Below are 25,771 nucleotides of genomic sequence, written 5' to 3'. Positions count from 1 at the left end.
AAAAAAATAGCATAAGATCACAAAGGTAGTTATTTCAAATATCCATCCGCCCACCCATCCATTTTATTTGCCGCTTATCCTCAGGAGGGTCGCAGGAGTGCTGCAGGAGCCCATCTCAGCTCTCGAGGGCCAGGAGGCTTGGGACACCCTGAACTGGTCGCCAGCCAATCGCAAGGCACACGGAAACAGACAAGAGTCGCACTCGCAATCACACCTCGGGCCAATGAATGCATTTCTTTGGGGTGTGGGAACCGGAAGGCGGGGCAAACGACACCTAGGACGGGACAGGATTTGAACCCGGATCCACAGAGCTGTGAGGCCAACGCTCTACAGCTGCGCCGCTCACAACGATAGCAATGAATGGTCGGCGTTTCACAAGACTTGTCAGCATTCAAAGGTTATGTTATATGTTGAACTGTGTACATTAGAAGTAAATCTTGTCACCGGAACCGGACTGCGGATGCGCGGGGCGGCGCAGCTCCTCTCATCTACCGCTAGGGGGCCTCCCTCCCGGTCGGCCCGCCGGCCGGCCAGTGCGGCCGCGGTGCCTGCAAGGCTGCTGGTTCGACGGCGCAGTTGCTTGTTTCTCTCTTCTCTCGCGCCGGTGGTCGGCGGTGGAGGCGCTGGTGGGCTCGCCTCGCTCTCGCTCTCCCTGAGTCGGGCAGCAGCAGCAGAAGCAGCAGCAGCAGTCGTCGTCGTCGTCGTCGTCGTCGTCGCCGCCGCCACTGCGCGTCGCTCGACGAGATGTTGCAGCAGCAGCAGCAGCAACAGCCGCCGCCGCCGCCGCCGCCGCCGCAGCAGCAGCAGCAGCAGCAGCAGCCGCAACCTCTGACGGCCAACGGGGCCTCGAACGGCCGGGGCCTGGCCATGAGCGGCCACCCCGGCGTGGCGCACCGAGTCCCGCCGCCGCAGCGCAACGACGAGCCGGCGGGCCTGCTGGAGAACGGCGCCGAGAACGGACACGAAGCCCGCCGGGACATCGGCGACATCCTGCAGCAGATCATGACCATCACCGACCAAAGTCTGGACGAGGCGCAGGCCAAGTCAGTTGGGTTCCGTTCTCATTTTGCAAACTTTATTTGCGCTTTGGGGGGCGGGGGTCGCCGTGCGTTTGTTTTCGATGTGTTTAGTTTGATACCGTCTGAAGTGGCAAAGTTTCTCCCACCAACATTTAATGTTGGCAGCCTGTAACCACACTTTGACTCCGCGCTGCCAAACACGCAAATGAAAACATTCGAACGCGAATGTGACGATAAACGGAATAATTCTTGCATTCGTTGCTCATTTGGTTTGCTGGCTATTGTTAGCTGCTGAAGCTAAGCTACAACCGAAAGCTACGAACGCCAACGGGGGCTGCCCGGCTACATTCAACATTTGACTGGCTTCGCATCTTTGATGTGTGAGACGAGTCGCCCAAATAATTCGCTTCAGGCCTCCGGGCTGTCGTATTTGGCGTGTTGCGTCCTGGCGTCCCGCTCGGGCTTCCTGTCACTTTTCCTGATGTTAGCATTTAGCTCGCGGCTCATGCTAACAACTTGTTTGGCGTTTCAGCGGCGAAGTCGAGCAGCCCAATTCAGTCACTTGGCTTCCTCTTAGCTTGCGAGCCAAATTCCCACAGTCAGTATCGACTGTCAGTGCCTGAGTTTTATTTATGTATAATACAGTATATAATAGGCCGTATATACAAACGAGTTATTACATAGCCCGCCAGCAAACTTCAAGTGTCAGCACGCCAAAAAAAAAACAAGCGACCAAGGTCCTAACAACGGTCAAAAACAGCAAATGTGTCAGAATTCATCGTCCATCGCCAAATTATTACACCGCTATTAAATGTTCTCAAATTTCTGTCATTCTCAACGAAAGCAGAATGGTTGTGTTGAAGACATTTGCCACCACATACTTTTTCTTTGGAAAACAATCTTCACTGTTTTTGCAGCTTTTCTGTTGGATGTTACAGAGTAAGGCCAGAATAATCGTTTATTTGTGTTTACACAGAAATGCAGTGTCAATATGAAACGATCTCCCGTATTTTCACAAAGGGATGGATTTGATCTGATTCATCAATGAATAATAATTGCCAGTCTTTTTTTATTGAAAACAATCACGAGCACTCTGAGGGATTTCTTTGGAAGGGGATCGATCGATCGATAAAATTGGCCACCTCGCTTGGTGTTAGCCTGTCGCCAACGCTAACTGCCTTTGCTGTTGCGTTTCCAGGAAACACGCTCTCAACTGTCACAGAATGAAGCCCGCCTTGTTCAGCGTGCTGTGCGAGATTAAAGAAAAAACAGGTACGCACGCGTTCGCCTTTGTGGCCTTCTCTCCTCTCGGGCCAAAAAGCTCCACTCGGCTTAACCGCATGTACCGCACGCTTTAAAAATAGACAACGGCTCGGACATAAAAATGCAAACGTGAGCTGGTCACCACCCGTTCGGTCGGGCCATGTTGGGACTCGCTCACGTCCGCTATATATAGCGGCCCGTACGGCGCCGTCGGAATGTGGACTGAGTCCAGGTTACGTCCTCGAAAACAACGAGTGGTCGCCAGAAAAGCGATTTTCGCTCGACCCGGCCGTGCGGTGTCGGCGTGCTGCGTGCAAATCGAAAAATTCCTCCACAGTGGAACGATGAGTTAGTTGGGAGTGAGAGACGGATTCCCAACGAGCCGGAAAGTTCTTTATCCCGCCATAAGCGGGGATTCCGTGAATCTCAAGGGGAAAATAACGCCAGTCCAGGATCCGTAAGAATGCTTTGTGGACAGGCCTGTCCATGAGGAACAACCAGGAGGAGGAGCCCCAGGACCCCCAGCTGGTGCGCCTGGACAACATGCTGCTGGCCGAGGGCGTGGCCGGGCCCGAGAAGGGCGGCGGGGCGGCGGCGGCCGTGTCGGCGGCCACCGGCTCGGGCGGCATGTCGCCCGACAGCTCGCTGGAGCACTCGGACTACAAGAGCAAGCTGAGCCAGATTCGCGGCATCTACCACACCGAGCTGGAGAAATACGAGCAGGTGCGTGCGGCGGAAAATCGCCAAAGAGGCGGGCGGGGACGCGGCCGACGCGTGTCAACGTTTGGGCTCCCTTTGCAGGCGTGCACCGAGTTCACCACCCACGTGATGAACCTGCTGCGGGAGCAGTCTCGCACGCGGCCCGTCACGCCGCGCGAGATCGAGCGCATGGTGGGCATCATCCACCGCAAGTTCAGCTCCATCCAGACGCAGCTCAAGCAGAGCACCTGCGAGGCCGTCATGATCCTCAGGTCTCGCTTCCTGGACGCCAGGTGAGCTCGCTCGCTCGCTCGCTGGTTCCTTCTCTCGCAAACGTTGGCGTTTGGCTCCCGTCAGGCGCAAGAGACGCAACTTCAGCAAGCAGGCCACCGAGGTGCTCAACGAATACTTCTACTCGCACCTCTCCAACCCGTACCCCAGCGAAGAAGCCAAAGAAGAACTCGCCAAACAGTGCGGGATCACCGTCTCTCAGGTACGGCGGCGGCCCGCGGAATTTTCAAACCAGCGGAGCCGGAAAGGCAGACAGGAAAAGAAACCATTCCCTGCTCCCAGAATCACTCTGGAGGGATTTTTCCTCCTATCGTTTAAGCTGATTTGGGGGCACCAACGATTCACTCAATGACGACTCGTGCAGACAACAGAGTCCAGTGCAAGAAAGTGGACGCTATGAAAAACTCATTTATTCACTAATAACTACAATGGAACGTGGTTGATTCTCCTCCTCCCCCCCCCCCCGCAAGTAGTTGACCCGAGAGCCGAAACAATGAATCCTAAAATTGAATCGACCCTTATTAGAGCTTCAGGGAAAAAAAAGTGTCCCAATTGGGCGTCACTGACAAAAGCTTGCATTTTCAAACATTGTAAAGCTTTTTATAATTGTTAATGTTACAAACATTTTAGAAATGAGGAAAAAGTAATGCTTTAATGAACAAAATACGGGTATTTGCAAATTCCCAAATAAAAACACATAGAATGAAATGAACAAAAAGTAAGTTATTAACCCTTCCGTCAACAGAAGCTTTATCTAAAAATATTTTTTGTTAAAAAAAAAAACCCCCTCAAAAATCGTCGTGCGAGACGAACGCGCGCAAACTTTGCGTCTTCCCGGTCGTGAGCTGCCTTTGGGCCCCCGCAGGTCTCCAACTGGTTCGGCAACAAGAGAATCCGCTACAAGAAGAACATCGGCAAGTTCCAGGAGGAGGCCAACCTGTACGCCATGAAGAACGCTTTGGGGGCGCGACAGGGCGACGACTCGCCGCACACGCCCACCTCCACGGGTACGCCGCGCCTTCACGCCCGCTCGGCTACCTTTTACAAGCGGTTTGTTGAGAGCCGTGTGGTGGTCCCGTGCAGGGTCGGGCTCTTTCTCGGCTGACCTGTTCCTCGGGGTCCCGCCGGTCAACGGAGACGCCGCCTACCAGATGGGGGTGCAGGTACCTCAGCGCCGCCGCAACCGCGCTTCGCGACGTCATTTTGCCCTTTCGGTCGACCTTTGACCTTTTCAACGGGTTCCCAAATAAATTCACAACATTTCTTTTATTTCATCAAGAACAAAAAAAAACCGCCCAATGTAACCCCGAGTCTTCAAATTCTTGAAGGAGGCACTCACAAAAGTAGCCGATACGAGTGCGGCCGCTTAAAGATATTCAGATGGAATTATTCCTTCATGGGGATTGTGTATGTTATTTTCGTCTTTTTTTATTTTTTTTTTTCGAGCAGTTTATATAAACGTGTACACCAATGGAATTCCAAATTTAAGTAAAAAAGCAAATATAAATGGAATAAATTCAACATTTCCAAAATAATTCACACAAAATACACTCAAATACAATGGAAAAATCAAATTTTGTTCAATAATGCTAATTTAGGTTCACATTAGGATAATATCCTCACATATTCATTGGTGCAATGCGTGAAATGTAATTAAAAAGACGTGCTCACCATTATTAGCAGCGCTTCATTTTTAGCATAACCTCCATAATATCTTCAGAAATACATGAAAATGTATGAAAGGTCTGCCTCACAGTTGCGAGGACCAGGGTTCGAATTCCCGGCCCTGCCCGTATGGACTCTGCACGTTTCCCCCCGTGCCTGCCTGCCTGCGTGGCTTTTCTCCGGGTGGCCACTCGGCTTTCCTCCCACATCCCAAAAATGTGCACGCTGGCTTCATTGAAGACTCGAAATCGGCGGTGCACAGGTGGCAAATTCTTATTTGTGCTTTCAATTTGGAGTCTGACTCGCTTACGTGAAAGACATTTTTCAAAGAACATCCCGTCATATATCAAAGCCGGCGCACACGACCACGCAAGGGGTCGGCGACCGCTGCCCTCAACTGCCCTGCGATTGGCTGGCGACCAGTTGAGGGTGTGGCCCGCCTCTGCCGGGCCAGGCTCCAGCGCGCCCGCCGTGAAGGAATACGACCCGCTAAGATGTTTGCCCCCTCCCCGCAGGGCAACGGGAGCTGGCAGGCTCGGAGCTCGCCCCCGCTGGGCACCTCCCCCCGCAGCGACCAGTCGGACAACTCGGACTGAGCCGGACAAAAAAGATTGAGGAGCGACAAAGACAGAACGAATGATATGTTTCCCCAACCCCCCCCCCCCCCCCCCCCCACTCGCCCCGCTCGGCTGTGCTTGTTTTACTTTTTACCTTCTCGGCTTTTGTGTTTGTTTTTTGTTTATTTTGGGGTGAACGTGGGCGTTTGCGTCGTGTGCATGCAGGGTGTGATTTCATTTTTATTGTTGCTTTCAGCATCAGGGCTTGTCTTTTTTCCACTACGTGTGTGTGTGGGTGGGTGTGGGTGGGGGGGGGGTGATTGCATTATTATTATTATTATTGTTTTAAGCACACTAGAAGATGAATATCAAAAATGTTTTTGCTGTTTTATGACTCGATGGCTGAAGCGCGAGAATGACAGGCCAATAGAGAAAATCCAAAGACTGTATGTTTGTTTCTCTCTCTTTTCGCCCCCCACTTTTTTTTTCCGATGTGTGCCTGCGTGCGTATGTTTTTGTTTGATTTTTTTTTTTTTTCTGTACAGTGAAACAGCTGTACTGTATTCTCTCTACCTCTTTTACAATAAAGACTCTCTGTATTCACAAGCATCCGCCGCCGACGACAACGCTCGGAGAATTTGCAAAATGAAATTGAAAAATTGAGGCGAAGCAATTTCACGTCAACGTCGGCAACCTTTGACGGTTCCGAAATGAACAAATCAAATGAAAATAAATCCAAGCGTAACCGAGGAAACAGTCTCGTGTTGCTGCGGTCCAGGTGGCGCTGTGAGGCGTTGCCAGGGCAACGGGTCTGATCCGCACTCTGATCCTTTGATCCTTCTCGCTCGCCATGCCGCTCCTTCGGGTCCCGCCGCTCTTCGGGGTTCTGCTGGTTCTGTGGCGCGCCCTGGCGGGTTCGGGGCCTCCGCCGGTCGGCCGCCACCCGCTCCCCGTCCTCTGGATGGTTCCGGTCAGTTCTGAAGGGGGCGGGGCCAACGCCACCACCGGGCTGACGCTGGCTGTCCGCATGGCTCTGGACGACCTCAACGGGCGAGCGGCGCCGGCGCCCCTGGGCCGGTACCACATACAGGCAGACGTCATCCGGGCGCAGGTAGGGGGCGCCGTCCACGTGGTCGTCGTGTTCTGAGCGGGTTGACGTGTTCTGCTCTGGTTCCGTTTAGTGCGACCTTTCATCATCCCTCAAATCTCTCTTCGATGCCGTGTGGGCGGGGCCAAAGTACCGGCTCCTGCTGGGAGGGGCGTGTCCTTCGGTGGCGGCGCAGCTCGCTCGGGCTCTGCCGGCCCTCCGGATGGTTCAGGTACCTTTTTGGGGTCTCGGTTTACGGTTCAAGGCGAGCGCATGGACACACGGCCTAAGTGGTGCTCAAGCACTTAGCCTTTCACCCTGGATGAAAAAGTGCCCTTTTTGCTGGAGCTCAGTATTTTAAAAATTACAAATTCACCCAACGAGTTTTGCTATTTGAGCCCTCGAGGAAAGTGTCATTTATTTGTGTTTAATGGGAGGTATTTTCCATGTTGGGACGTGAATTTGTATTTGATAACTTGATGCTTTGTTTTCTCAACTGACTTGTACAGTTTAATGATTGACTGAATACTGGAGAGAAGGTCGAAAATTGTTTTTTTTTTTTTTGGGGGGGGGGGGGTCCATTTGTTCACTGTCCCCATCTTTTGTTAGTAATTTTGGCCTTGAGCACCCCCCCTCCATTTCCCCCTATCAGGTGTCCTACGGCCCGGAGGCGTCCTGGCTGTCCGACAGGAAGCGGTACGGGAACGCGTTCGACGCGACGCCGTCGGGTCGGGCCGTCAACCTGTCGGCCGTGCGGCTGCTTCGGCGCTTCGGGTGGACGCGCGTCGGCCTGCTGGCGCAAGACGCGTCCTCGGAGGTGAGCGACGCCCTGCGGCGGTTCTCTTCTTCTCCCCGCTCGCCACTCATCTTGCTCGCGCGATTGGCGATATAGCGCCTCCAGGCGGTCCGGAGTGGAGCTGCGCCGCAAGCTGTGGCGTCGGGTGGGGGCGCTTTGGGAATTTCGTCCATCAGGGCGACAGGTTGGACGGCTAAAATGTGACCTCGATGTCATTTTGCTTGCTCGTGAATATTTTTGTTTTGTTTTCTTTGTTGATGAAAGGACTCACAAGCGCTTTCGGTACCGACAGTAGCCAGCGAGCGGCGGCCCGTGACTGGTTTTACGGTTCCAAAGTGATATCGGCAAAAACTCCCTTTGGAAGCGCTCCCGGTGCTGAAAAGTCTCCTTGTGATGAATACATATATTAATGCACTTGCGTGCATATTTTGTAAACCTCCGGCCGGTCCGAAACATCGCCATCCGTGCTTCAACGTGCGCCATGTCTCAGAAAGACAACGTACATATATGTGTGTATCTTTTGATCATATTTTGTTTGAAGGGTTAAATTCTAAGCGTACGTGAGCTCCCCCTATGTGGAAGGAGGGGAACTACGAGACCGGGGGAATTCCCCAGGAAGCGTCCGCCGCGTACCCAGAGTTCCCCTGTCGGTAACGCAAGGAGACTTTTCGGCACGGGGGAGCGCTCGGACCGTCGCGCCGGCTCGTCCACGTTTTCTTTTCTTCCTTTCGTACGCCGCCGCTCTTAATCGCCGTAGACGTGGGTTCCGCGCGTCCGTCTTGCGCCCGCGGTGGCGTCGAGCGGCGACGGCTCCTACCGGGCCGCTCGCCGGAGAGCTGAAGTGCCAAACGCGAGCGTCCTTGTTTTGTTCGATTCCATTTTACGGAGATGGACCGGACGGGAACGAGAGACGGAGAAGCCGCGGCGGCGCTTGTCTTTTTTTACAAGTAAGTTTGTTCTTGGACTTCAAATGTTGTTGTTGTTGTTTCCATGGCGATTTGCGACTCAGTCTGAATGGCCTCTGATTCATTTTCAAACGTGGAAAATGTGTTTAAAGTTCAAAGAGGAACGAGCACGAGCGTGATGTTCGAGCCCCCTGTGACCTTTGACCTTAGATGACGACGGACTTGATGAATCGCGTGACGGCGGCCGACGTCCAGCTGGCGTCGGTGAGGACGCTCCCGGACCACGACTGCGGCGCCCTCGCGGAGATGAAGGTCGGAGGTTCGACTCCGGTTCCGACTTTTTCACTTTGAAGTTGCGGCCGGTGAATTTGGACGGGGAACAAAATGGCGGACGAGCGGAGCACGTTGGCAAGAAGGTGCCGCCGTAGGCCACGGCTCACGCTCACGCGGCGACCGGCGGGGTGGTCGTCGCCCTCGAAATTCGCACGCGACTACCATTAATTTGTAGCAGCAACGGCACGCGGGCCTCGTCTACCTTCACTTGTAGGCTTTTTCTTGAGTCATGACGCCGACTGCTTTTGCCTTTTCCGTATGTGACGGCCAACACGTTGCGAGCGGTTGCAGTCTCGTGACAATGTCGCAAATGATTCGACAGCAACTGGACGTGCGCGTCGTCGTCGTCGTCCTCGCCGGAGCCGACGAAGACGAAGATTCCCTGGCTCGAGTTTTCTGCTGCGTAAGTTGATCGTTTTCCGCCCGCCTCGGCGGCGACCCGGCGCGGTGACGCCGAGCGCGGGCTCGTTCAGGCCTCCAGGCTGACGATGTTCGGCGCACGCCACCGGTGGATGGTGGCGGGAGGACGGCCGAGACGGCGGACCGACTTTCGGGCTCCCGGCTGCGCCGCCCACCGCGTCGCGGCGGACGGCGCCATCTGGCTGCCCGCCGCGGGTCTCGCCCACTCTGACACGCCGGGAGTTTCTGGACGGGTTGGTCACCGGCGCGCACCTTTCGGGGGGTTCCGTTGCACACAGTTCTTGGTACAGTGGTACCTCTACTTACCAAGGTCTCTAGTAGCGACTTTCAAAATTCAGGTTACATAAGGACAAAAAGATTCCGGATCGTGCGTCGCGTGGCGCGATGAAGCTGTTCTCCCGTTGGCTATGGCCGGAGCATCTTCCCGGCATCCCGTTGGCTGGGAGGTCCGCCCATCTTTACCCATGATGCAGTTTGATTCCCTCGGACGCTCGACTGTCACCGAATCACGCTAGCGCTGTCACAAGCTCACGGAAAAGTACAACTTTCCTGGTTGGTGTTTATTCATCTTTCTTCACCAAGAAACTTTGGTGGCAATATTTTGTGTGGGTGGCTGCGTGCGTGCGTACGTTTGTACGGATGTTTTTGCTCGGCTATTTGCCTCCACGATGCCCGACACTTTTTTGACAGAAGGGCTTTTGGAGCGGGAAATTGCGCTTCTACTTACAAAAGATTCACGTTACAAAACGACTTCTGGAACGGATTCATTTCTGAAGTAGAGGTACCGCTGTACACAAAACCACCAATATAATAACCACATATTAGCCGTTTTCAAATTGGCTCCACGTAGAAAGATTTCTCTCCAGAATTCAAGAAACTGTATGAATTTTTGTCGAGTGAAGGCAACTAACGAGAGCGTTTGGCTGGCTTCAATCCCGGCCCCGCCTGTGTGGAGTTTGCGTGTCCTCCCCGTGCCTGGGTGGCTTTTCTCCGGGTGGGCCTCCAACATCCCGAAAACATGCTCGCATTCTTTGGAGATTGGCTAAGTTGCCCGTAGGTGTGATTGTCAGTTCTGTCTTTGTGTGCCCTGCGATCGGCCGGCGACCTGTTCAGGGTGTGCCCTGCCTCCCGCCCGATGACAGCCGGGATAGGCTCCGGCACTCCCGTGACCCTTGTGAGGATAAGCAGCTAAGAAAAGGGATGGAGGGATGTCAGAAATCGTCTATCCAAAAATTCCACTTCCAGCAAATTTTTGGGGGACTAATATCAATCTTCTGCGCTCTAAGTAGCACAACGTCGATGGCAATTTTTGTTAGTCCATTTATGGCATTTCATACGATGCATTAGCTCAGCTTTAAGATTCTGGTCTCGACTCCTCACCGTGCCAGACCCGTCGGGACTTCGAGCGCGCCTACCTGCGGGAGGTCCGGCTCCGGCCGGGGGTCCGAGCCAGCCCCCTCGCCGCGTACGCCTACGACGCCACGTGGGCGGCGGCCGTCGCCTTGAGCCACCTGACGGAGGCGCTGGAACGCCGCCGTGATTTCCACAGAAACACCGAGGTCGGTGAGGCGGAGGCGACCGGCGCCCTGAGGGACGCCGTGGCACGCACGCACTTCCGAGGCGTCACGGTGAGGAGCTCGCTCACGGGGTCAGAGGTCGTGTCGCGTGAGGACGCACAGGTGACGCAAAGTCTCGTTCACAGGGGCCGGTGTCCTTCCGTCGTGGCCGACGACGCTGGCCCGTCCGCGTCTTGCAGACTCAAGGTGCGCGGTCGCAATTTTCACGCCATCTCTGCTAATAATGGGGGACGGTCAGGGTAGCCTAACCCATAATGCATCACTTCCAGACGTGTTGACATTAATTGTCGGTGTGTCGCCGGCGCGGGTCGCGCACCCGCCGGGCCTCCGACCGGCGTCGGCAGGACCGGATCGCGGTCGGACGCTTGTGACGGCTTTGCGCCTTTCCAAAGTAACGATCCAAAAAAAAATGACGAATCCACGTTGACGATTTGAAAACGAAAAAAGTCGTGGTGGTTTTTTGCGGAAGTTGCGCAGACATGTCGGCAGCCGTGTTTTCGTTTCCTCGGCTTACTTGAACCAGGATCCCCGACCCGGTCTGTCACTCGTCGGTTTCCGTGCTAAATTTCGGGGCGACTGCGTCTACCGTGGTCCGCGTGATCGGGTCGGGTCCAAAGGCGGTTAACTGTGCGACCACGCACGTGCGCTTGTTGGTCGATTTCAATTTTGATTGTCAACTTTCTGATGCAGGTTTTGTTTTTCCGAGTGAAATCGCGATTTGCACTTCTGACCTGCGCGCGTCGGCCGTCAGGTTCCGCTGGCGTGACGGTGGGCGAGTTGGACACGACGACCAATCAGCTGCGACTCTCCGAGCGACTCCTGAAGTTCAAAGGTGAAGAAGGTTTTTTTTTATGGGTCGGCGTCCGTCCCGTCGCAGATCCAGCTTGACGGCTCGTCTGTCGCGCAGGTCGGTCTCGGGCGCCCGAGGGCGACGTCCTCGTCTACGGCGTCCTGTCGGCGGTCGCCACGGTGACAGCCGCCGTCTCGCTGGCCGTGCTCTGCGGCGCGGCCGTTAAGCGGTCGCGAGACGCGCTGACGACGGCCGTCCTCCTGTCCGCCGCGTCCGTGGTGGCCGCCGCCCCCGACGACGGCGACTTCTTGGCCCGAGAGACGACGGACGCGCTCTGCTCGGTTGTTGCGCGTTTGACGTTTTTGCGTTTTGCTCCGACGTGTTTCCGCGACGACGTGACGTTGTTGACGTTTGACTTAGCTTTGTGTAGTTTTCTTGGTGTTCTGTCAAATGTTTTTCTTTTGATTGTCGTTCGTGATCGTTGTGGATTTGCGTGTGTCTGCGGCCGCAGCTGCGTGCGTGTCTGCTGTGGGCGTCGCACACTCTGGCGTCGGCGTCGCTCTTGGCCCAGACGTGGCGCCGCGCTTGCGGCGGCGGCGAAGTCCCGTCCGCCTTCCGGCTGGCGTTCCTCTTGACCTCGGTCGACGCCCTCCTTTTATGCGCCTGGCGGACGGCGGACAGGTCACGGGTCGGTCAGGTCCCCCCGACCCCCGCCGGGAAGGCGGCGGCGCGGCTTCTTGAAACCCTCGACCCGCTTTTTCAGAGCGACCGGGCTCGTCCGTGGACGACGTCCGAACGCTGCGGCGCCGACCGCGGGGACGCCTGGACCGCCGCCCTGTGCGCGTACAAAGCGCCCCTGGTGGTACGCGCACGCGCATCACGTGCAAAGTGCAAACAGACGCACGCGTCCACGTCAGCTGTGTTGTTTGTTTTCAGGTTGTCGGCTGTTGGCTGCGATGGTCGCTGCCTGCCGGAAGTCGCGGCGCGTGGCCGGCGTGCGCGTTGTGGGCGGCCCTCTCGGTGGCTTCGGCGCCGCCTTTGCTGTCCCGCGATCGTTGGCTCGACTTCTGTGTCGTCAGCGTTTTGGTGCTCGCCTGCGACGTCGTCGTCCTCGCCGCGGCCTTCCTACGCAACGTGAGCCGGCGCCGCGAGGTTTCGGGACGGCTTTTGCCTTGTTCGTCGCATCCGTCGCCTGACGAACGCTCCGATTTGATTTTTGTCATCCGAGCGCAGCCAATTGAATCGGGCGCCGACGGCGGGTCGGGGGCGGAGACAGGATGTGAGAAGCTCGAGCGGCGACTGGAACATCAAATAGCTGAGGTGAGGCAACAAGATGGCCGCCGGCAACAAGCAGGAAGTGACAAGCGTGTGTGTGTGCGTGCTGGCAGTTGGACACACAAATACGCGAGCTGACCGCACGACTTTGTGACGCGGAGGAGGCGGAGCTTGTCCCGCAACAGACAGGAAGTGACGGCAGACGTGACGTCGGCAACGGTGACGTCAACTCTCCCGAGCTGTAAGCGCACTTCCTGTTCTCCGCCGAGAGCGACTTCCTGTCACGCCTGAGGCTGTTTTTTGTCGTTGCCAGCGTCCGTCGCCGTCTGTCGGTGCAACTTCCCATCCTGCACCTTTCCTATTTTGCTGCCGTGGGCGGAGTCAGCGCCAGTAGCTCCGCCCACTTCGCCAGCGGGGACGCTTAGCCTCCGAAGCTCTGGGAGGTCATTTCATTTTTGCAATTATTTCATCACGGCTCCTCAATTATTTTGTTATTGTTTGATATTTTTACAATTTGTTATTGTTCTTTTGAGTAAATACCCTTCAGTAAATATCCAAAATGTTCTATCATAATTTAGCTATTCAGTATTTAATATTTTCTCGAGTTGAATACTTGTATTCAGTGTTTAAATACTTTTTAATCATCAATTATAGTCTTTTATATACAAATTTGTATTGAGTGAATCTATCATGTAATTACTGAATACTCATTTGTTGGTTTGCCACTATTTTATCTATAAGTAAAATGTTTACTGTTCTCAATTGTTGATTATCAATAAATGTAAATATTCTTGACTAATTAAATGGCTATTTATTCCTCTTCAAATATTGATTATTCCATCCTTGACGTTTGATTCTTGAAATGTGATTGATGAAGCAATATTCTTGCTCCTTTCTTGACTTTTTTATTTCATTAACTATTGCTTACTATTTAGGATTTAGATATTTTAAATTTAATTTAATTATTTCTTGCAATTAAATGTAATTTTTTGAATTAAATTGAATTTTCGATTGTTAAATAACTTTATTAAGGAATGAAATATATTTTTGTATTTTTATGTTGCTGTCGTTTGATTTTATGTTAGTATTTATTCATTCGTATGATTATTAAATATCCTTTTTTTTTCACTGTGCGGGAAAGTGTCGTGTGCGCCCCCGCCACCAGGGGGGCGCCACGAGCGGATTCTATGACGCCGACGCGGTTACCGCGGAGATGCGCGCCATCGTCCGGACACAGCTTATTATGGGCTGGCGATTACGCAACAGCTCGCACGTGCACACGAGGGCGACTCATTAGCGCCGTTTGTGCGTCGCCATGACGACCTGGCCGGCGTCCACGGCGACTTCTTTGTTGTCCCGGCGGGAGGGGGCGGAGCCTCGCCAAGTCTCGCGCGGGTCAGCACGTGCGTGGCCAGGAGATGAGCACACAAGCCCCGCCCCCCTCGTGTGCTCCAAACAATGGACCCATGTACTGTATTCATAACTTGACATAATTATTTCATTTTATTCATCCAGCGAAAGCGCCACACTGGGGTGTCCAAGGTACGAACCGGGGGCCGTCTGCGGCCCGCCACACAATTGCTACAAAGAATCTGATGAGATTGTTTTAAATGAGGTTGGACTTTTCTGCAAGAGAAAGTCTACACACCCCCGTCGGTCCCTCGCAGTCTCGAGGAAGTCGTCGGAATGAACGTCTCGTTCGGAATGACGAGCTTGCAAACAAAGGAACAAGTTTGAGAAGTCTTTCGTCCTCTTTTTCCCGCCGGCGGGCGTCCTCAAGTTCGGTAGCTCCTCGCGCTCGTCTTCTGCGCTCGCAGCAGCGGCGTCTGCGTGTCGGCGTCGCGCCGCCCCGGCGGGTTGCGCGCGCACGCCAGCGCGGCCGAGCGGAGGACGCCCGGCGACGCCGACGCGACGGCCTGTCGTGGGCACGTTCGTAAAAGGTGACCTTTGACCTCACGGCAAAAGCGGCGCCGAGGCGACCCACCTGCGCCGCGGACAGGACGACCGCGGAGGCGCCGGCCGTCGACGACGTCGCGGCCGCCAGGGACGCCGCTGACGCGACAAGATGACGTCGTCACAACGAAAAGAAACGCAGGTGCGTCTTCGTACGCGGGGGTCACTTCGTCAATAACGGGAAAGTCAAATCCCGCTGAAGACAATCCATGACGTTTACTCATACGAGCGCTTGGGGGAAAATATCATTTTTCCGACTTTGAATGGCAAAACGTCTTTAGCGTTATGCGCCCCAACATGACATCAAAGATGCTGGTGACGTTTTTGGGATGCACCTGAGAACGGGAAGAAGAATTGGTGCTCCCATCAAATAGAGCCGGGTTATGAAATCCAATTCTTTCCATACGCTCGTGGGACTTCCACTTTTTCTTTCCCGTTGCATGAAAAGGACCCTCGCGTATGAAAAGCAAAGAATAAAAGAAGACTGACTTGGCGCCCAGCAGACGGCAAAGACGAGGACGTGCGCCAGCATCCGCAGGTCCGGCGCCCGCTGCTCGTCGCCAAGGTAACCGTGCGCCGTCAACAGCCGGCGGGAAATCTGACGGCACTTTCCCATCAGCACCTGGGGGGGGGGGGGGGGGGGGCGGCGTGAGCGTGGCTAGGAGTTAGCGCCGCGCGGGTCACGCGACAAACACACGCGCTCGTGGTGTGCGTTCGCGTTGGAGCGCGGGTGTCAAACTCAAGGCCCGGCCGGGGGCCTGCGTGTGGCCCGGGAAAGCAAATCATTTGGTTCAACTTCCACTTGACAAATAATAACGTTTCGGTTTTTTGTAATCCGGACAGTAACATGAAAAATAACTAAACATGTGTCCTCTACTTAGGGTTAGGGAATTTAAAACGAGTCATTCATCATGATGAGGCGATGATGATTTATTTCCATTGGATTCCCAATTCTCACGGTTGTCTGAGGGAAACCACGTGGCCCGTGGCAAAAATGACTCGGACACCCGCGTTGCGCTATCACGACACGTTAGCTTACAACACCCGCGTGACATCGGGCACACGGGACTCACCAACACGCCGACGAGCGTGAAGACGAAGGCGGCGAGGAAGACGGCGCCGACGTAGACGCGTAACGGGCGGCAGGCGGCGACGGGAAGCGTCCCGACGGGCGTCAGCAGACATCTGCCGTCGCGCGTGACAGGAAAAAACACGTTTACGGCAGGCTCGCGTGAGGCCAGGCCACGCCCACTTCCTCCTCCTCACCCGTAGGCGGCGCCGCAGTCGGCGATGCAGCCGCCGACGCTTCCTCCGATGAAGGCGGGCGCCGTCAGGAGAGGCGGAGCCACGCTGAGCGTCGGAGGGAAGATCGTCAGGTCACGTGAGAAGACGCTAACTAGCTCAAACTCACCAAGAGAGCAACGCCGTCGTCGTGCCGCTCGGGACGGCGCGTTTGGAAATCTGCAGAAGAAAATCGCACGTAGTTTCTTCCCGTGTGTGTACGCCACTGGCGTCACTTGTTACCTGCGCAGGAAGCTGGTGAGGGAAGCACAGGAAGTTGTGCCGAAGCCGAGCGTAGACGTTCCACGCGTAGTTGAGCGTCAAGAAGAAGGACGCGACGCACACCACCTGACACACACACACACACACACACATGCGCCAACACAACAATTTGGGTTTTTGTGGCGGGCCGGTACCGCTCGTCTCGGAAACTCAAACGTGCTTTCAAACGCGTTTTTCACTCTTCAGGACACGCACGCACGCGTGTAAGTGATGACGCGCGGTTCGGACCTGCCGCGCAGCGTGCAGCCGGTACCAGGCGACGGCACCGGCGTGGCCCACGAGCATCGCCGCCCCCAGCAGGCCGCAGAGGGCCAGCAGCAGGTCGGACGCGGCCAGCAGGGAGAGCGCCGGCACCTGCCACGGCACCGCAGAGGTCAGCGCGCGCCGCGGCGGCCCGGTTCCGTCTCCCCGTCCGGATCCGGAAGGCTTACCTCGGACGTGGAGCCGCCCGCGCGCTGCGACGTCGCACGGGTGACGGCGGAAGCGGAGGCCAGAGCGCTGCGATGACATCGATTTCCAAATCAATCCATAAATACTTTGATGGCGTGAAATTGTCCATATAAATTCCAGTTTCTGTTCTGTCAAAGCAGACTACATCGTTGTTGTTTTCCCTTCAAAATACATTTTTTCGGGAGGGGGTGACAGATGGTACAGGCCAAACCAGAAACTAAACCGTCATCAATATGTGTGCCCATTGGAAATAAAAATAATAATTTTTGCAGCACATAGAGAATGTAATGAAAAAAATGATTACAACTGATTGAAAAACAAGAGTTGTGCGCACGATAACTTTCGGCGGCAGCCCTCGAGCAATCACCTGAACAGCGCGGTGACGACGTGCATCCACGGCAGCGCGCTCCCAACCTGCACACACACACAAAATGGATCAGAACCGGTCCCGTGACCCAAATTTTCAAAGATGTTCTCATCGTTGGTTATGTGCGAGCGGCGTACCTTGACCCAGTCGTGTGTTTCACTGGCGTTCAGATGTGCAAACGCGGCCTCCATGCTGCGGTGGGTCTGGTACGGCCGGGTCGGGTCGGGTCGGGTCGGGTCCGTGTGCCCGCTGATTGTGCGCGCACCCTTATTTGAAGGGCCTCTGGCCACGCCCCCATGAGGACAAACCTCCTGCGGCGCCCTCCGGTGGACGCCGAGTGCACCACACGTGCACTCCTGGTAGGGTATCAAAGGTGGTCTTCAGGCCAGGATTTAAGGGGGCAAGACGAGGGTTCGGGTCCTTCGAGGTCAGGTTGTAAATCAGGATGGGGATTTTTCAAATTGTGTTGCTCTTCGAAGCCGGATGCGGGATTTAAGGCGGGGCTTGCGAGGCCGGCCGGGTTAGGGTTTGGAACCGGGGTTAGCGATTCACGGTTTCGAGACGCAAAAGCGACGGCAAACAAAGTTATTCTTTGAAATGAGGAAAAGGTTGCAAATCTAGGCGAGGGTGGCGTTTTAAAATCCGGCTTTGCGACGGGATTCGAGAGGTCGGGTTTCAGCCAAGGGACGGACGGTTCTGACAGTTTTTGGGGTCAAATGGCAGTTGGCGGACACTTGCCGGCGCGGGTGACGACCACTTTTACATTCCCGTCCAAAATCAAAAACTCAAATGTGGCTTTGCTGATTCATTTTATTGAAGGAGGGAAACATTGACGGCTGAGTCGAAAGACAAGATGGCCGCCGGCGCATCACTGGCGCCCGCCGTCCTCAGTCGCGGCGACATCATTTGCGCCGCCCTCCGGCTCCGGCCCCGGCACGCCGGCCCCGGCCCCGCCCTGCGTCCCCGCCGCCGCCGCGGCCGCGGCCGCGCCCTCTCGCAGCAGGTGCCTCTTGACGTGCTTGCGGAAGGCGCGCGCCCCGCTCAGGTTCTTGCGGCACAGGTGGCAGAAATAAGGGCGGCTGGCGTCGTGCACGTCCACGTGGTAGCTGAGCTCCAGCGGGCGGCTGAAGCCCTTGTGGCACACGGGGCAGTAGTGGCGCACGTCCGAGTGCACCAGCATGTGGCTCTTGAGCGACGCCGCCTGCTTGAAGGTCTTGGCGCACACGTGGCAGGCGAAGGGGCGCTCGTCGCCGTGCAGCCGCTGGTGGCGGCGCAGCGCGCTGGAGAAGGTGAAGGTCTTGGGGCACAGCGAGCAGGCGTAGGGCTTCTCGCCCGTGTGGATGCGCCGGTGCTCTTTCAGGTGCACCCGCTGCGTGAAGGTCTTCTTGCAGGTGGCGCACTGGAAGGGGCGCTCGCCCGAGTGGATGCGCAGGTGCTTCTGCAGCGCCGACGCCTTGAAGCAGTCGCGCCCGCACACCGGGCACACGCAGCCGCGCTTGTCCGTCGACGCCGACGCGGAGCCGTCGTCCATTTCTGGAGGAGGAGGCGTCGAGACGCGGGAGGAAGTTTAGCCCCGAACGAATCGCGATGATATTAAACCTTTTCAAATCGTCCATTAATTAAACACATTTCGACAAAGGGATCAATGAATTCCTCGCGGCTCAGGAAAGCGACTCACTTACGAGGATGAGAACCGCACGTCAACAACGTCGCGATGATCGAGCGCGACGGGGTGGGGAGTTTGGATGAGATGGAAAACTTTTCAAGAGTCAAGCGTTTAAAAAATACATATCTAACATAACTTTCTGTGGTAATGGATGTTTTAGTCCACAAAAAACATATCAAGTAAAGTAATGCGTGTGTGCATACGGCCTCCAAAAACCAGCCAGTCCCCCCCCCCCCCCGATTAGTCCAGTGGATCAAGATTTAAATTGGCGGGGGGGTTAAAAGCTGGGCCCGGACCACAAAACCTGCCTCTGCAGAACGGAAATATCAAAACTTTTAAAGTCTTTTTCTTTTAACTCCTCCCCAAAAAAAAAATCTGCATTTATGGGGAGGACCCCCCCCCACCACCACAAAAAAAAGGTGAATCCACAGGGGCCGAACCGAAAACATTTAAAAAAAAAAAAAAAAAGGGAGAGGGTTGGACTTCAATTTGAGTTTTGCTTGTTTTCAGCCAATTCATCAGTTCTGGGAATATTTTCCACCCAAAATCGAAATCGTCTATCCCGCAAAACGAAGGCGAAGGACGTACGTATGAGGGCGGGCTTCCAATCCTCTTCTTCGCCGTCAGAGTTGATGAGGCCGTTGACGGTTTCGTCGGCGCTCGCCGCCTTGCCCGCCTCCTCGTCGTCCTCGGCCTCCCCCTTGCGAGGCTTGTTGCCGTGGTGACCGGGCAGCGGCTCCTCCTTTTCGGGGTGACATCATCATAGTCAACATCAGCCAAGTTGTGTGGCAATCGCAAATGTTCTTTTCTTTTTTTCAATTTTGGCGAGAGTACGACTCCCAATCGCGTTCAGCTCCGTTTGCTACATTAGCCGTTATTCGATTCATCGTTTCAGCCCTCGAGTCAACGTCGTCACCCGCAAAATCAAAACAAGACGAAGGATTTGGTTGACTTTGTTTCAAATCGTTCTTCCGAATCCCAGCAAGGGCATTTTTCCCTTTCGGAGCCTCCAACCCGGAAGCGAGTGCCGTCCACTTTCCGGAAGGCCTTAAAAATGCCGGGGTGACATTTGGGGCAGAGATGCCGAAGCTTTCCTTACTTGACTTTTCCCGACGGAAGCAAATTTGCGCCGTTGACTTTTCCCAAGTTTTCAGCGTACGAGAGCTCCAACGGGGAAGCGGACTCATTTTTCTGGTGACTTAATCGACCGACACACACAATCAACGCATTACGGGCTGGAGCGCAAAAGCCGCCCACGCCACTTCCGACGGATTTCGCACTACGGGGTGACACACGATCACGAACATGTCAAATTAGATTACAAGTATCGTCTTTTTTTTTTTTTTTTTTTTTTGGTGTGTGTGTGTGTGTGTGAAACGACGAAATCAAATATGGCACTCGGCATCCGAGCAGACTTTGAGTGACTCCTCCCACCCGTGGCCGCTGCGCATCTCCGTCGACCGGAAGCGAGGTCGTCGCCGCGGCGGGCGCGGGGATGGCGGGCAGGTCCAGGAGGCTCTGGCGCTCGTGCGTCTTGACGTGCTTGCGCAGCTCGTAGGGCCTGAGGAAGCACTTGGAGCAGACGTGGCAGCGGTGCGGCCGCTCCGCCGTGTGGATCTTCTCGTGGGCTTTCAGGTTGGTGGCGTTGGCGAAGCTTTTGCCGCACACCGAGCAGCCGTGCAGCCGCGTGGCGGCGTGGACCTCCAGGTGCTCCTTCAGCTTGTACGGCCTGGAGAAGACGCGCCCGCACAGCTCGCATTTGTGGACCGCCTTCCTCTTCTTGCTCTTCTTCTTCACGCAGGACGAAGGCTCCGCTAGAGATGCCAACAAAACGGCTTTACGGCGCTCATTCTCAAAGTGGCCGACGCGCGCTGCCTCTAGTGGTACGTGTAAATAATTACTCACGTCTTGCCACTCTGCATTTTACACTTGTTCAAACCAATTGTTACACCACCTACATAATTGTACAAAGTAGAAATTGTTGCAACTAATGGTAAAAATTCTTACTGAAAATTGAATATATATATATATATGTCTTCCTTTTCATATTATATATATATATATATATATATATATATACATATATATACATATATATGTCTTCCTTTTCATATTATATATATATATATATATATATATATATATATATATTCATATATTTGTCATCGTGAGTGGAGCTGTTGTCTGTCACTATGTGCCCTGCGATTGGCCGGCGACCAGTTCAGGGTGAAGCCATGACAGTTGGGATAGGTTCCGGCACTCCCGCGACCCTTGTGAGGATAAGCGGCTAATAAACTGGATCAGTGGATGTATTTTAATACTGGTCATTAAGGTGGAACTTGTCAAATGTTCAAAAGTACAGAAAGTTTCTAAAGTAGCTGTTGGATTTAAACTAAATTGTTTTACAATCTTTTTAGGGTATACAGTACAGTACACTTTTTTTTTTTTTTTTTTTGGGGGGGGGTGAAGGGTACATTTGTTTTTGTGATGAGAAGGTCATGTCAAGCATTTGTAGTACACGTGAGTGAGGCTCCACAGGCAGGCCAAATTAGCCTTAAGCTAACAGCGTTACCACGGCGGCGCGCCTCACCTGGCGAAGAGCCGTCTTGCGACCGCTCCTCTTCCTCGCCGTCCTGCTCGTCATCCTGTCGACATTTGACATCACCATGAGTGACATTCAATGGGCGGAGCCTTAAATATGTATTCAAAGATTCCTCACTGAGCGAATGGGACAAATGTGGCAACACGTCAGCGTGTCAGCCATATTGGATGTGGCATTTCTGCAATTTATCCCGGAAGCGACCAACCGCAAAGTGCACCCAGGTAAATGCATCTCACGTATGTAGTCGGGGAACCAAATACAACGTGCGTACATGTCGGATGATTGGAAATGACATTCTGCCATTTTTTCTTAACCCTCTCTATTTTTTTTTAAAGATTTATAAATCTTTCTTTGACCGGTGGAAACACGTTTTCCTATTCTAATCTAATCTAATCCCATCAAATGTAAGCGTGAGTGAGAATGACTTTGCTCCATCCAATACGGCGCAGACGTACCATCGGGCACGTTCGCGTACGGCTGACGTCCCGCCACGTCGCCACGGCGGCGACCTACCCCGGCGTCTTCCAGATGTTTCTCCAGATGCTTCCGCAGCAGGCCCGGCCGGTTGAAGCTCTTGCTGCAAACGGTGCACGGGTGCGGCTTGCGGCCCGTGTGCAGCGTGGCGTGGTCGCGGAAGGCGGACGGCGTGGTGAACACCTTGCGGCACACGGCGCAGGTGTAGGCGTCGCCCGAGTGCGTGCGCTGGTGCTCGGAGCGGCCCGCCGTGGAGGCGAAGCGCTTGGGGCAGAGAGCGCAGGCGTACGGACGCTCGCCCGTGTGGACACGCTGGTGCTGCAGCCGGGGGGAGAAAAATAATAAAAACGGTCACCTCAGACTGACGATGACAAAATGTTTACGCACTCTTCTAAACTTTCCGGTAAAACTTCAGCATGGACGTAAAATGCACTAAATTTGACCCTCTGTAGCTTTTTGTCCAACTGTTTTCTGATTTTGTGGTCCAACTTTTTGCATTCATTTTTCAAGCCAGCAGCTAAATAGCAAAATGCAAACTGATGAGCAGATCTTGATATGATTATTGGAGAGGCAGTGACTCCCAACAGTTGCTTTTTTTTTTCTTTTTTAATAGTCCTTTGGCTATATCAGATATGGTTTGATGATTTGTTTCAGCCCAACAGTTAACAACATACAGTCTATAGAGCTATGAAAATATCACAATGCAAATTTGTCAGCACTGACAAGAGTTAAATGAAAAAGAATCAATGGATGAAATGAATGAATAAAGATTTGATTCTGAGAAGTCTAAATTGCTTGTAGGCCTGAGTGTAATCGTGTGCGCCCTGCGATTGGCTGGCGACCAGTTCAGGGTGTACGCCGCCTCTCGCCTGCAGTCTGCTTGGGTTGACGCTAGCACAAAATCGGCGCTCCACCCGACCAAAAGCTGCCAGTAGGTCAACAGATAGTTTTCAACCAAATTTTTATTTCAAAACAGGACAAAACGTTCACGATTTAATTGTGAATTATTCAGTCGTTACTTTCAATACGAAGAGTGAATGAGGATTTACACGGAGAGTCTGCTGCATAAAAATCGTAGAGATTATTTTAGAGGGTGGGGCCAACGATTAGCAACCCGGCCGTTTAGTTTGTTTGAGTCTGTTGGTCACGCGAGCCATCATTCGACTCATTGGTTCCGTGCCCGAGTCAACGACAACACTGGGAGAAAAATCTCTGTCGTGATTCGCGGTTGGGTTCAGAATTATTCATTTCACACGCCCAAGACCAAAGCAAATATAAATGAGATTATCTCATTGTAGCTATTGCTCGATGCTGAAATTTCCCCCTAAAGCCCAACAAGAGGGAACACCTGCCCCCTCACGACAGACGCCCAATAAATTCATGAATCGGGTTAAAATATTTCAGGATGTTATTTGAAAGTGACAGAAAATGAACACAAATTGAAGACAACAGCGCATAAGCACGACTTTGAGGGCGTCGCAGCGTCCCGCCAACCTTTCGTCGTTTGCGTACGCAAGTCGCTAACCTGCAGCAGGTAGCGTCGCTGCAGGAAAGCGCGGCCGCACTCCTCGCAAACGTGCTGCTTCTGCGGGGCGTGACGCAGGCGGTGGCGGCGCAGGCACCCCAGCTGGGCGTAGCGGGCGCCGCAGTCCTGGCACGCGTACGGCTTCTCGCCCGTGTGCACGCGCTGGTGCACCTTCACGTTGATCTTCTTGCTGAAGCGCTTGCCGCACACGGGGCAGGGGTGCGGCTTCTCGCCGAAGTGCGCCGCCATGTGGTCGGAGAGGCGCGACGGGCACGAGAAGTCGCGCTCGCACAGCGTGCAGTGATGCCGCCGCTTGGGATGAGCCGCCATCCTGACCGAGACCGAGTTGCCTGCGGGGAGACACCGACATTAGTAATGAACATTAAAAAAAAGAAAGAAAAAGAAAAAAAATCTTCTGCAATAAATCCCTACGTCGTCACCTAAGATGTCAACCGAAAACCCCTCGCGAATGTGTTAGCAATCGTTCCCTCCTAACTGAAATTTTTCAAAACTGAGCGTCTGTCAAAAGATTGAGGCCAACTGAACTTCCTGTTCCTGCAGCAGAATAGATTCGGCCGTTACCTGCAGCAAGCAATTCAGCAAGCTTTTCTTGCACGTTGACTTCTTCCATCGTCTCCGCTCTGCTCAAAACAAACAGAGGTCAAAATGCATCTAACCGCAACAGAACATGTTCATTTGTGTACATTTTTTTTTTTTTTTAAACAAACGACAGCACATCAAATGTTTGTATGAGCCAATGAAAGTCGACGGTCACGCTTGCAATGTGTTTTATCAGTAGCAGTGCTAAACTTAGCAGACAGAGCACAAGAGGAAACTTGCGAAGCAAATCCTACTCGAGCAAATGCATATTTCTCTGAATTTAGCGACATGCGTGTGGCGCGTGGCTTTCCTCCCACATTCCAAAAATACGCAACATTAATTGGACACTCTAAATTGCCCCATGGTGCGACTGTGAGTGTGGCTGTTTGTCTCAATGTGCCCTGCGATTGGCTGGCAACCAGTCGAGGGTGTGCCCCGCCTCCTGCCTGTTGACAGTTGGGATAGGCTCCAGCTCCGCCTGCGACCCACATGAGGATAAGCGGTGAAGAAAATGGATGTAAAAAATCTCGGCACTTTGTTTGACGACGTTGAACAGAATTGTTGCATTTCCGCCGGTTTTAAAGAGTCTCTGCCTCTGGAAGATGATCTATCAACTGGGGTCTTCTTTAAAAGCTTTTTTTTTTTCAGATAATGCTCGTCTCGTGTGAATCAATTCATCTTTAAAGGTTTACCTCAAGACTGAATGATAAAAAAAAAATGACCCTGAGACAAACACGGAGTAAAAAATTACAAAAAAAAAAAAAACAACAACAACGACGAAGCACGCGCTTGTGTTACTTTGGATTTTCTTTGCAGCGAGCTCCAGGGCGCTAACATTAGCGACGAGGCTGCTAACACACAACTTGGTAGTAGCCAAATGGAGCTAAGTCGCTAAATTGGGCTAAAAAGCCAAACGCGCAGTTAGCGATGCTAAAGGGAGCTAACAATGGTCAAGTCAAACTCCGCCCTGTGTAGCCTGCAAACAGCGTTTTCCACTAACCGTGGCTAGCGAGTAGCCGTGGATGTGAGGGGGAGGAAAAACGCCTTTTAAAAGCTAATGTGAGCTAACACGAAGTTATATTCGGCTAATATACCAACCATAGACGGCAAAAAAAAAAAAGGGAGCCAACGTTAGTTTAATAAAACAAACTCTGCCTTCTAGACACCCTTCAGCTTTTCCACTCATCGCGGGTAGCTAGTAGCGGCTAACGTGAGCAAAACAAACGAACAAAAAAAAAGACGTCTCGTGTGAGTTATTGAGAGCAAACGCGGGCTAAAGTCTGCTTCCACTCGAACCAGAAGCACTCACTTTGGAGCTGCTTCAAAGGGAAACGATACGTGGCAGAAAAACGCCCGAGAAAAGCCGAAGCAAGGCAGCTAACAGACGAAGAAAGAACAAGTTGGACGTTCCTTCACGATCGCGCTGCAACAACTGCTGCGCGTTACTTCAGCAAGTCCAGTCAAGCTCAGAAAAGAAAAGAAAGGTTCCGATACGTTTTGGGTCGAATGGTTTACCTCGGGCTTGCCTGGCACCGCCGCGGCCGTGGACAAAATCTTCGGACGCGTCATCAGCTCGCGGCCGGACACGTCGTTCGCGCGCACGGTGCCGCGCACGTGCACGCCCCCCTCGCAGGCTGGAATATTATTCTATTATCAAATATGAACAACCATTTTCCAGACAGTCTGAGCGTCCGCGGCTGGGGGCGATTCTGAAAGTGTGTGTACGTGTGTGGCGGGTTCTCAAAGTGGGTTTTTCAAGCTCCATCAGACCCAACTGGGAAGTACCATGACACCATTCAGGCCTCCTTTGCGTTTACATATTTGTCGAACTAAGTGAGCAATAGTACATTCTTTAAAACCGGATACAATCGGCCACGACAAAACCATTTGTTTT

The 25,771-nt window shown here is 53.5% G+C and overlaps 4 protein-coding genes across 12 annotated transcripts; 2 read left to right on the top strand and 2 right to left on the bottom strand.

Moving 5' to 3' along the window:
* Nucleotides 1–15: 15 nt before the first annotated feature.
* pbx2 (pre-B-cell leukemia homeobox 2) lies at nt 16–6,100 on the top strand. 2 transcript variants are annotated; one of them, XM_061820389.1, is made up of 8 exons: nt 48–1,043; nt 2,218–2,291; nt 2,761–3,005; nt 3,084–3,274; nt 3,339–3,474; nt 4,138–4,279; nt 4,356–4,435; nt 5,453–6,100. In XM_061820389.1, the coding sequence occupies exons 1-8, from the start codon at nt 745–747 to the stop codon at nt 5,531–5,533; spliced, it is 1,248 nt and encodes a 415-aa protein (XP_061676373.1). In that variant the 5' UTR covers nt 48–744; the 3' UTR covers nt 5,534–6,100. The 2 variants fall into 2 exon arrangements, with proteins under 2 accessions (XP_061676371.1, XP_061676373.1); XM_061820387.1 differs by having other exon boundaries at nt 16–1,043; nt 2,761–3,274.
* A 137-nt stretch (nt 6,101–6,237) lies between these two features.
* LOC133501015 (gamma-aminobutyric acid type B receptor subunit 2-like) lies at nt 6,238–13,439 on the top strand. 2 transcript variants are annotated; one of them, XM_061820386.1, is made up of 16 exons: nt 6,238–6,605; nt 6,676–6,813; nt 7,234–7,398; nt 8,493–8,594; nt 8,938–9,018; nt 9,089–9,268; nt 10,424–10,663; nt 10,738–10,798; nt 11,364–11,444; nt 11,520–11,743; nt 11,914–12,090; nt 12,166–12,264; nt 12,339–12,536; nt 12,636–12,722; nt 12,791–12,918; nt 12,991–13,439. In XM_061820386.1, exons 1-16 carry the CDS (start codon nt 6,345–6,347, stop codon nt 13,100–13,102), a joined length of 2,334 nt encoding a protein of 777 aa, XP_061676370.1. In that variant the 5' UTR covers nt 6,238–6,344; the 3' UTR covers nt 13,103–13,439. The 2 variants fall into 2 exon arrangements, with proteins under 2 accessions (XP_061676370.1, XP_061676369.1); XM_061820385.1 differs by having other exon boundaries at nt 11,914–12,264.
* Nucleotides 13,440–14,157: 718 nt separating this feature from the next.
* tmem116 (transmembrane protein 116) lies at nt 14,158–17,236 on the bottom strand. Of its 4 annotated transcripts, XM_061820286.1 has the most exons (10): nt 17,148–17,236; nt 17,011–17,057; nt 16,625–16,691; nt 16,422–16,547; nt 16,042–16,259; nt 15,897–15,980; nt 15,704–15,815; nt 15,120–15,252; nt 14,662–14,729; nt 14,324–14,593 (listed from the first exon to the last, which is right to left on the bottom strand). In XM_061820286.1, exons 1-10 carry the CDS (start codon nt 17,199–17,201, stop codon nt 14,453–14,455), a joined length of 1,050 nt encoding a protein of 349 aa, XP_061676270.1. In that variant the 5' UTR covers nt 17,202–17,236; the 3' UTR covers nt 14,324–14,452. The 4 variants fall into 4 exon arrangements, with proteins under 4 accessions (XP_061676268.1, XP_061676269.1, XP_061676270.1 ...); XM_061820284.1 differs by having other exon boundaries at nt 14,158–14,729; XM_061820285.1 differs by lacking the exon at nt 14,662–14,729 and having other exon boundaries at nt 14,158–14,593.
* Nucleotides 17,237–17,727: 491 nt separating this feature from the next.
* On the bottom strand, nt 17,728–25,647 carry LOC133500964 (zinc finger protein 70-like). Of its 4 annotated transcripts, none has more exons than XM_061820281.1 (8): nt 25,393–25,647; nt 23,860–23,918; nt 23,278–23,627; nt 21,792–22,070; nt 21,267–21,321; nt 20,111–20,490; nt 19,265–19,418; nt 17,728–18,543 (listed from the first exon to the last, which is right to left on the bottom strand). In XM_061820281.1, exons 2-8 carry the CDS (start codon nt 23,906–23,908, stop codon nt 17,879–17,881), a joined length of 1,932 nt encoding a protein of 643 aa, XP_061676265.1. In that variant the 5' UTR covers nt 23,909–23,918; nt 25,393–25,647; the 3' UTR covers nt 17,728–17,878. The 4 variants fall into 4 exon arrangements, with proteins under 4 accessions (XP_061676265.1, XP_061676266.1, XP_061676267.1 ...); XM_061820282.1 differs by lacking the exon at nt 25,393–25,647 and adding an exon at nt 25,187–25,386; XM_061820283.1 differs by lacking the exon at nt 25,393–25,647 and adding an exon at nt 24,976–25,156.
* Between the last annotated feature and the right edge of the window lie 124 nt (nt 25,648–25,771).

Source organism: Syngnathoides biaculeatus, chromosome 5, assembly GCF_019802595.1.
Source record: "Syngnathoides biaculeatus isolate LvHL_M chromosome 5, ASM1980259v1, whole genome shotgun sequence".
In the NCBI taxonomy this organism is placed as follows: Eukaryota; Metazoa; Chordata; class Actinopteri; order Syngnathiformes; family Syngnathidae; genus Syngnathoides; species Syngnathoides biaculeatus.
Note: the sequence above shows the minus strand (reverse complement) of the source record. Positions and strands in the feature narration are given on the sequence as shown.

What these genes read in the sequence shown, in the direction of transcription:
- pbx2 (XM_061820387.1), top strand. Translation starts at nt 745, where the DNA reads ATGTTGCAGCAGCAGCAGCAGCAACAGCCGCCGCCGCCGCCGCCGCCG. An exon ending in GCGGGATCACCGTCTCTCAG is followed by an intron (nt 3,475 to 4,137) that starts GTACGGCGGCGG and finishes GGGCCCCCGCAG; the next exon opens with GTCTCCAACTGGTTCGGCAA. An exon ending in CCTACCAGATGGGGGTGCAG is followed by an intron (nt 4,436 to 5,452) that starts GTACCTCAGCGC and finishes CCCTCCCCGCAG; the next exon opens with GGCAACGGGAGCTGGCAGGC.
- LOC133500964 (XM_061820280.1), bottom strand. An exon ending in GAGATGCGCAGCGGCCACGG is followed by an intron (nt 19,419 to 20,110) that starts GTGGGAGGAGTC and finishes CACCCCGAAAAG; the next exon opens with GAGGAGCCGCTGCCCGGTCA. An exon ending in TTGGAAGCCCGCCCTCATAC is followed by an intron (nt 18,544 to 19,264) that starts GTACGTCCTTCG and finishes CTCCTCCTCCAG; the next exon opens with AAATGGACGACGGCTCCGCG.
- LOC133501015 (XM_061820385.1), top strand. Translation starts at nt 6,345, where the DNA reads ATGCCGCTCCTTCGGGTCCCGCCGCTCTTCGGGGTTCTGCTGGTTCTG. An exon ending in CCGCGTCTTGCAGACTCAAG is followed by an intron (nt 10,799 to 11,363) that starts GTGCGCGGTCGC and finishes GTCGGCCGTCAG; the next exon opens with GTTCCGCTGGCGTGACGGTG. An exon ending in GCGACTCCTGAAGTTCAAAG is followed by an intron (nt 11,445 to 11,519) that starts GTGAAGAAGGTT and finishes TCTGTCGCGCAG; the next exon opens with GTCGGTCTCGGGCGCCCGAG.
- tmem116 (XM_061820284.1), bottom strand. Translation starts at nt 17,201, where the DNA reads ATGGAGGCCGCGTTTGCACATCTGAACGCCAGTGAAACACACGACTGG. An exon ending in CGGGCGGCTCCACGTCCGAG is followed by an intron (nt 16,548 to 16,624) that starts GTAAGCCTTCCG and finishes GTGCCGTGGCAG; the next exon opens with GTGCCGGCGCTCTCCCTGCT. An exon ending in GGCTGCACGCTGCGCGGCAG is followed by an intron (nt 16,260 to 16,421) that starts GTCCGAACCGCG and finishes TGTGTGTGTCAG; the next exon opens with GTGGTGTGCGTCGCGTCCTT.